The sequence below is a fragment of the Myodes glareolus genome, chromosome 13 (genome assembly GCF_982192425.1).
Source record: "Myodes glareolus chromosome 13, mMyoGla1.1, whole genome shotgun sequence".
Taxonomy (NCBI): Eukaryota; Metazoa; Chordata; class Mammalia; order Rodentia; family Cricetidae; genus Myodes; species Myodes glareolus.
Window position 1 is genome coordinate 23,799,241 of NC_142038.1, and position 9,132 is coordinate 23,808,372.

At 44.3% G+C, this 9,132-nt stretch overlaps 1 protein-coding gene across 1 annotated transcript in view; it reads left to right on the forward strand.

Moving 5' to 3' along the window:
* The window catches only part of Atp8b1 (ATPase phospholipid transporting 8B1), a 121,739-nt gene extending 116,443 nt beyond the window's left edge, over nucleotides 1-5,296 (forward strand). The window contains exons 27-28 of the mRNA XM_048419256.3: nucleotides 511-641; nucleotides 2,497-5,296. Of these exons, the coding sequence (XP_048275213.3) occupies nucleotides 511-641; nucleotides 2,497-2,721 (356 nt within the window). The 3' untranslated portion in view covers nucleotides 2,722-5,296. The remainder of the gene's footprint in view (nucleotides 1-510; nucleotides 642-2,496) is intronic.
* The last annotated feature ends 3,836 nt before the right edge of the window (nucleotides 5,297-9,132 follow it).

Below are 9,132 nucleotides of genomic sequence, written 5' to 3' on the forward strand. Positions count from 1 at the left end.
CCAATATTTGGTACAAATATTAGAATTTCCGGCAAAAGCTAGACGCTAGAAACCGCTTTAACATTTTTTTTTTTGAATCTCTATTGCCAAATGACCCCAGAGCTGGCACCCGCTCAGCACGTGCTCTACCTGTGAGTTATATCCCAGCTCTAACTTCCCATTGTTTATTAGTGCAGCGTTAACAAAGACATCTTCCCCGTTTTGTTCCTGTGTATCTACTTGCACTAAACAACTGGCCCTTTTTACTTGGCTTTGCTGGATCTTGGCTTTAAAAAAGAATAAAACTGTGTATTCATGATTGGGTGTGCAATCTTCGCACGCTAAAGGCTCCATAGGAAGACCCTGTCTCAAAAACAAAAACAGAAAACAGAAAAACGTCCGTTTCTGGAGCGGTTTGTGGAGCTGCCTCATCTGGTTATAAAATGCTCCCCTAGATAGCCTGCTGCATGGAAGGCAAACTGTGTCCTCAGGATAAAGTACCTCTGTGAGTCACTGTCATGTTCTTTCCAGGTACCGCGTCCAATGCCCTGAGACAGCCCTATATTTGGCTGACCATCATCCTGACCGTCGCAGTATGCTTACTGCCTGTTGTTGCCATCCGCTTCTTATCAATGACCATCTGGCCATCAGAAAGCGATAAGGTATATAAAGATACAGACCTGTTCTCCTCCTATGTGAGCGTCCCTTCCAGGAACCAAAGCATTTCCCAATCCTCCCTTTCATGCGGGTTTCTCAGTTGGTGGAAAGTCTGGTCAAAATTTTATTGCTTTACTACATCTCTTTAATTCCATCTTGAAAGATAGTGAACCTTCATACATTTGTCCATACAGCATAGTGTGTTTTGCCCCTTTCGTTTTACAATTATCTTAACATGCAAATGGATTAGTTCCTCTCCAACTTATTTAAAGCAAATGTTATCTCCTATAATACAATTGACATCTCAAAAAGAACATGTCCTCTCCCCTTGCATAGTGACTAGCCTACTTCAGGCCCAGTTGGTTGAGCTATTTAATGCTGCTTTCCCATAACTCTCCTGAGGGGAATGTCTCCAGTATCCGTTTCATCTTGTGTCAAAAGATGGCCGTGGCACTTCCTGGCATCACATCTGACCCGTCAATAAACAGAGGAAAAGAGGAGACTTCCATCCTTCCCATCAGGATCCTGGGAACTCCTAACACACACTCTTCTCAGGTCTCATCAGTCAGAATTAGGTTGCATGTTTCATTAAACTAACCCAGCAGGGAAGAAAGCTCCTTGTCTTGTGAAGGATGTTACCATAGGGGGAGGAGTACTCAGCTATATACATCAGCGACCTGTAGAAAGGAGAGAAGTGGATAAGTCTCCTTCAGTGCCCAGGAGAACTAACAGTCCACAGTGTCCAGCAAGTAAGAAAGGATCCTGGGGCTGGGTAGGCAACGTGCTGGCAGGGCTATTGGTTGCAGCACACACATAAACAACCTTGCCTGGCACCCTGCACCTGTAATTCTGGAGCTGGGGAAGTGGAGACAGGAGGATTCCTGGGACTTACTGATCAGTCAGTGTAGCCAAACCTATGAACTCCAGAATTGGTTCCACGAGAAAACAAAAATTAAGGTGGAAGTGATTGAGGAAGACAGCAGATATCCCTTTCTAGCCTCCATAGCCTTGTGTGTGTATACACACATGCAGACACACACACACACACACACACACACACACACACGTATGTAGTGACATGCAGAGAAAACCTGTAGAGGTTTGTCTTCAGCACATACCAGTCTGCCCTGGGACTCCAAAGACTGCTGTTCTATTGTTTTCTATTGCTCTGATAAACACTGTGACCAAAAGCAACTTGGAGAGGGGAGGACAGGTTTATTTCAGCTTGGAGCTCCTACCTAGGTCACTGTCTATCCCTGAGGGAAGTCAGGACACAAGCTCAAGCAGGAACCTGGAGCCAGAAACTAAAGCAGACACTGGAGAAGAGTGCTGCTCGTTGGTGGCTTCTTCACGGCTTGCTCGGCCTACTTCCTGACACTACCCAGGATCGTTCGCTCAGGGGTGGAATTCTCACAATGGGCTGGGCCCTCCCATATCAACCATTAATCAAAAAAAGGCCCGGTAGACTTGCTTACAGGTCAATCTGATGGAGGCGTTTTCCCAATTAGCATTTCTTCTCAGATGACTCTAGATTGTGTCAAGTTGACAGAAACTAACCACTAATTTAGGAAAAGTGGGGGACTTGGTTTTCCTGGAACTTGCGACGTAGACCAGGCTGACCTCCTTTTGAGTACAGGGATTAAATTCATGGGCTCCCAAGCCTGGCCATAGTTTTCCAGTTTCTACCTGTAGGATCATAGAAGCAGTCCCCAATCTCCTAAGTCCTCCATGTCTAGTTATTCTACAGAGCAGGGACGTTCGTGTGTGCAGCCGCTTGGCCGGGCTAGCCTCTGTCCAGTTCCAATTGACCAGGAGTCCTCTGCTTCTCAGGCCTTCCTTTTCATGGTTTCCTTTATCCAGATCCAGAAACATCGGAAGCGATTGAAGGCCGAAGAGCAGTGGAAACGGCCACAGAACGTGTTCCGGAGGGGAACATCTACCAGGCGCTCGGCCTATGCCTTCTCTCACCAGAGAGGATACGCGGACCTCATCTCCTCCGGCCGCAGCATCCGCAGGAAGCGCTCGCCCCTGGATGCCATTATCGCGGAAGGCACCGCTGAGTACAGGCGCACAGTGGAGAGCTGAGCGCTGTGGGTGAAATGTCCTTTTTTTTTTTTTTTAATTCAAGACTCAGGACCTTTTTTAAAGAACTAACAGACAAACTGAGTTTGTCACAGAGCTACCGAGGACAATAACCTTTATAACAGACGTCTAGGGCTGAGCTGTCAAGCAACAGCGCAGCCAAGAGATCACCTGTTATTCAGCCGACTATGTCTGCTGAGATTCAAAGGGAACGTCTTAATCCAGGCTCCATCGAGGACAGTTTCCACTCAGAGATGCTACTGCACTATAAAATTACACTGACCCTGTGGCCTCGAGCATGATCTCTCAGATGCACTTCCTGCTGCTCGTCACTTCTGTTTAAAACAAAAATCGTTTTTAATTTATGAGTGCAGTAACAAAAGATTCGTACCGTGTATCCCCTGACACAAAGTGGTTTAGTGACCTTTTTCAGAGCTAGTGATTGGCTTCCTGTTGCTTGACACCGAGTTATAAAATTGGAAACGAGTTTCCCTGACTGAATGTTTAAGTGCAAAGTTGTCATTCTGGCTTCGATTCACTACCAGGTTAAATAACGCATTCCGTAATTTTACTATTTCATGTTTTAGCATCTCCCTGCAGTCCCAAGTGGTTTGACTCCATACTTTAATTTTTCCAAAATTGATTTTTAAAAGCTGAAGACATTATCAACTAGTATTAAGTAAGTTCCATTTGGATAGGAGAAATAAGTTGTGGCATTTGTTGTGCAGTAAAGGATTATGGGTAATGATAATGGAATATATGTTCCTGAAATGCTAGATGACAGGGATTTGAATGTTTCCAACACAAAGAAGTGATATTGTTTGAAGAAATGGAAAAACCCTGGTGTCAACATTGTACAATACACATGCCCCAAGGCAGGCTATCTTGTGGCTGTTGGTAAATCCAGGGTCTTAAATTCTATCTCGGTACCGAAAGGAAAAAATATCACATGGTGTCCCATAAATATGCACAATTATGGACCAATTAAAATGAACTGTTTAGAAAAGACCAGGAAGGTGCCCACTGAAAATGTAGCTGTAGGATTCCTTCGGAAGACAATACCACTTTAGCTCTGAGGAGCCACTGGACACCTTAGAGGGCAGACACACTTTGTCATCGGGTCTTGAAGGTCCTACTCCTACATACCACGGGTGAGAGCGACATACGGACCCAGTCTACAAAGTGTCTTCAAACGGCTGCCTGTGGCTGCATCCAGCCAAGGATAACTGGATGCAGCCAGCCCAACACAAAAACTGGGCATTTATTTAAAACATTATGAGAGGGAGGCTGGAGAGATGGCTCAGAGGTTAAGAGCACTGCCTATTCTTCCAAAGGTCCTGAGTTCAATTCCCAGCAACCACATTGTGGCTCACAACCGTCTGTAATGGGGTCTGGTGCCTTCTTCTGGCCTGCAGGCATACACACAGACAGAATAGTGTATACAAAATAAATAAATAAAATATTTTAAAAAAAATAAAACATTATGAGATTGTGTGTACACATTTACACAAATGATTCCATTGCTTGGTTCTCTAGTGTGAGCTCTGTACATTGTCTGTCACCAGGTCTGGAGCTTGGACGTACCTGGTAGGGAGTCTGGGGAACTTTCCCCCTGTATTTCTTCGAAGTGAAGGAGAGGTCTCCTGTTCAAAACAGATCATGTTTAAACAAACAAATCAAAAGCCCAGAGGGCATTGACAATACATTTGGGGACCCCCCCCACCCCAAAGATGGGGGTTTCTCTGTCTAACAGTCCTAGCTGTCCTAGAACTAGCCCTTGTAGACCAGGCTGGTCTCAAACTCAAAGAGATCTGCCTGCCTCTGTCTCCAGAGTGCTGGGATTGAGGGCGTGCACCACCACCACCCAGTGGGACTATTTTTATAAAAAGAAATGTTTGTGTACCCCCTTCCTACAAAATATTGCATACCAGTCTTTTAGGAGTCTCACGCTGACATCTGTCTTATGTCTAAGACACAAGAACAGTATTTTTTTTTTATTTTGAAAAACCCTTAGGTAAGGAAGGAAAATACCCTTGAAAAGGTAACTTTTTTTTTTCCAGAGACGACTTCTCATTTTGTATTGTTCACAAAACAATTCCCCTGCTCTAACGAGGATGTAGAAGGGTTACAGGAGGTGACTTTTGCCCCTTGCTAATGTCCATATCGGCCTGTGAATTCCCAAGAGGAAACCATGTGTGTAGTTCATCTGTACACAGGACAGGGAAATTTGATTGTAATTTTATAATGCTGTATCTAGGTATGATGAAAGAATGTATGCCTATCCTATGGAGGTAAATTTTTGAAAGTTTACAACTTTGCCTTGTAAATAAGAAGAATTATATGTTTTTTCTCTTTTTTTTACTGAAAATTTAGCTTGTGTAATTTTGTCACTTTCAGCTTTTTCGAATGGTGGGAAAGGTTGACAATGCATATGTGTCAAAGACTTACACTGTTGGGTGCAATATTCATAATTTTGAAATGCAAATCATAAATTATTTCTATATGCTGTAAATCTGAGATTTAATGTATATTTTTGTTTAAAAAAATAAATGCTTTAGTAAAATATTTGTAAAGTAAAGCTTTATGTCTGTGCTTTTTTTTTTTTTTTGCCTACTACTCTACACGGATCTACGGTGGACGGTGGAAGATTGTGTGTGGGTCGTTCTGCAGACTACCAGGGGGCGCTGATATGTCTGTGCATTTTTGTGTGTATTTTGTGTTTGTTTACTTGCAGTGCTGGGGTTTGAACCCAGGGCTAGGCAAATGCTCACCACCGAGCTGCGCTTTCCAGTTGTACAATGGTTTTCTAAATTGGGTTGGTGGTGGTGGTGGTGGTGGCGGCGGCTGCGGCAGTGGTAGTATGTGTATGCCATGTATGTACTGGTGCCTGCAGTGGCCAGAAAAAGGTGTCAGATCCTCCCTGGAACTGGCGCTCTAGATGGTTGTGAGCGGCTGGCTGTGGGTGCTGGAAACTTAACATGGGTCCTCTGGAAGAACAGCAAGTGATCTTGATGGCTATCTCATTAGCCCCCTAAGTTGTGTGTTTTACTGCCTTTGTAAGACAGCCCTCAAAGATCCCAGGCTGCTTGAACTCCTCACAGAGTCAAGGATGACGCTGAACTTCCAGCCTCTCGTGGTCACCTGCGCTGCTGGTGTTACCAGCCTTACCAGTGCGTGCCACCACGCCTACTTTCCTTCGGTGTTGGGGAGCAGGACTTTGTGTACACTCAGGAAGCACTCTGCTGAATTACATCCCTAGCTCCTTTTCTTTGGTTTCGTTTGCTTTGCTTTTAAGTGTGGAGAGTACACGACAGAAAATTCTAGTCCTGTGATGGTTCCTGAAAGAGCTTAGGGCTCCACTGGCAGTGAGGAGTAATGTTAGAGACAGAACAAAATGCTAGAAAAGATGTGGCTGAGGAAGATAATTAGACTTTCAAGGAAGAGGGAGTGGCTTTCACGGGGAGACAAAGTCGGCTCCAGATAGATGGCTTTCTCTCAACTCCTTGGAAGGAATAAGAGAATGGAGAAATGAGCGGCTATTCGGAAGTACATGCCAGAGAGCTGAAAGAAACCGGGGCAAACAGCAAGGAGTGAGGAGGCTGGCGGCGGCGGTGGGGGGAGCCGGAGTCCCTGTACCAGTTGAAGTGAGGATTAAGTGCGATGACCTGGCTATAGAGCAGGAAGGACGACCTGAAAAGATGATGTTTCTCAACAAGCAAGGTACAGTTATGCCATCAAGGAGGAGATTCTCCCGGTGAGGACTTCTTTGGGAGGCATGATTATCAGTGGGTGATAAGAGGGTGTCAAGCTGGGACCGGGGTGGGGGTGGGGGTACTAATTAGACGTGGGAATTTCTGAGCAGCCTGCAAAACTGAAGGCTAGCAAAACTACAATGGAGTTGGTTGGGTTATTTTCAACCCAACAGCGCCATCTACAGGTACCTAGTCATGTCCTATAGCAGATGCTGCTCCAGAATGACATCTGATGGAGAGGAAACGATCCCCGACAGCTGGCAATGTGGTAACAAAATGTACCCTAATGGAATCTAAATATGTTTTAAGAGGCGCTGCCTTCCTGTAATGGGAAAGAAGATTAGGAAAACTGCAAAAACGGTTTCTAAAGCTCCTTTCAGAATCTGCTATCTAGTTACAGTTGCAATAAAATTTTTGATGCGTTTTAAAACTAAAAGGCCTGTCAAGACATTGAAGGAAATTTCTAGAGAAGGTGGAAGTTGAGATTCCTAAAACAAAGCTCAGAAGAATAATTTTCTAGGGAGCCTGAGTTATTGCTCAGTGGTTAAGAGCTCTGACTGCTCTTCCAGGGACCCTGTTTTGATTCCTAGCACCCACATGGCAGCTCACAGTCATCAATAACTCCAGCTCCAGAGGACCCAAGCCCTCTTCTGGCTTCCACAGACAGCATGCATACAAGTGGTACATAGACATACTTTCAGGAAAAACACCCATACAGATTAAAAAAAAAAACTTCTTAAGGAAAAGTGTTTCCTAGACCAGTTACTTCTCCGAGGAGCTGTGTAGGTGGTTGATGGACACATAGAAAGATGCTCAAGATCCAGCCATTCAGAAAGTGAAGATTGAAACAAAGGCAGCCATGAGTGGAAGGACCGTTCTCAGCATGATGAATTTAAGGCCAATAGGAATTAGGTCGACCCTACCTCAAATAGATAAGTTATCAAAATGAAATTCCTCTTCACACTCGATAGCACAGTCATGATACTAAGAGAAAAAATGGAGAAACTGAAATCTCCATCCTTTTGGGACATGGGAAGTAGTTTAATCACCGAGGAAGACAGTGAGATGCTGACTCAGTCAACGCAACTTTGACTCCACTCTGAGACACTTACTTGACAGTATCAGAAACAGGCACTCAAGCAAACACAAACCAGTGTTCATAGCAGTCCAAAGGTTGAAGCAACATCAGCATCATCAGATGCCGCATCAGCCCTGGGGAATCAACAGATATGGTAGGTATATGATGGGGTGCAATTTGGCCACAAAAGGAATGATATGATGATCCATGCTATAACATGAGTGTATCTTGATACACCTTAAATGGAGGAAGTCACTGTCAGGCAGGGGAGGAAGGGGAAAAACAGAAAACACGTGTATGTGAGTGGGGGGCAACAGTTTTTTATAAATAATATTTCTGTTCTTTGAAAAAAACCATACATGTATACAACATATTTTGACCATATCCATCCGTCACTATTGCCCTCCATCGCCCCCTAGTGCCTCCAACTTCATGTCTATTTTATTATTGTTGTTTTCAATAGCTCCCTAAGTCTAATTACCACTACCCACATACCACATAGTGCATGGGGATATAGCCATCCACTGGGAGATGAGCAACCTGCCAGCAGTCAAATCCCCAAAGGAGAGTGACCATCCCTCCTGCAGCAGCCATCAACTGCCAATAGCTCTTCCGATAGGGATAGGGTCTTGGGGACCTTCCCCCATACGTGCTGAAGTTTTGACTGGTCAAATCTTGTACAGTTAACCACAAGTGAGGTTCATTGTTGTGTACAATAGCCACATCCTAGAAAGGAACACATTTTTTAAAGTATCTTTTATTATTATTAAAGATTTTCACCTCCTTCCATTTCCCTTCCTCCTCCCCTTACTCCCCCTCCTCCTCCCTCTCCAGTCCAAAAAGCAGTCAGGGTTCCCTGCCCTGTGGGAAATCCAAGGTCCTCCCCGCTCCATCCAGTTCTAGGAAGGTGAGCATCCAAACAGACTAAGTTCTCACAAAGCCAGTACATGAAATAGAATCAAAACCCAGCGCCATTGTCCTATCATACTACAAAAGGAATACATTTTTAAAAATTAGCTCATGTAATAGTGGTGACCTATCAATGCTTAGTGCCAGCAGGATGTCTGCTGAAATGTTGGCAGGAGACTGACATGGCAATCCTGAATCTGAAAGCTGCAAGCAGAATTCTTTACTCTTGGTGGACCCCCATAGAAAGACCTAAATATCTGTATGCACCTTCAAAGCAATGTCTAGACTTGTTAGACCAGGGGGCACCACAGTCTAGCAAAGATGAAATACAATTAGCCGCCAAAATGGCTACAGGGGGTTCTTTGGGGATAATGAGATGGTTTGGAATTAAAATTTACCTGTAATAAATTTAAATGAAAATAGGGGCTAGAATTATAGCTCAGTTAGTAGAACATTCTCCTAGCTTGCATGAAGCCCTGAGCTCCATCCCTAGCCATAGAATAAGAGCTCTGGTATGGTGGCACACACCTTTAATTCCAGCAGAGGCAACTAGATCTCTGTGAATTAGAACCCGGCCTGATCTACATAGGAAATTCTAGGCAAGTCATACATAGTCATATATGTATGAGTCCTTGCCTCAAAAACATAAGTGAAAACCAACAACAACCAAACAAA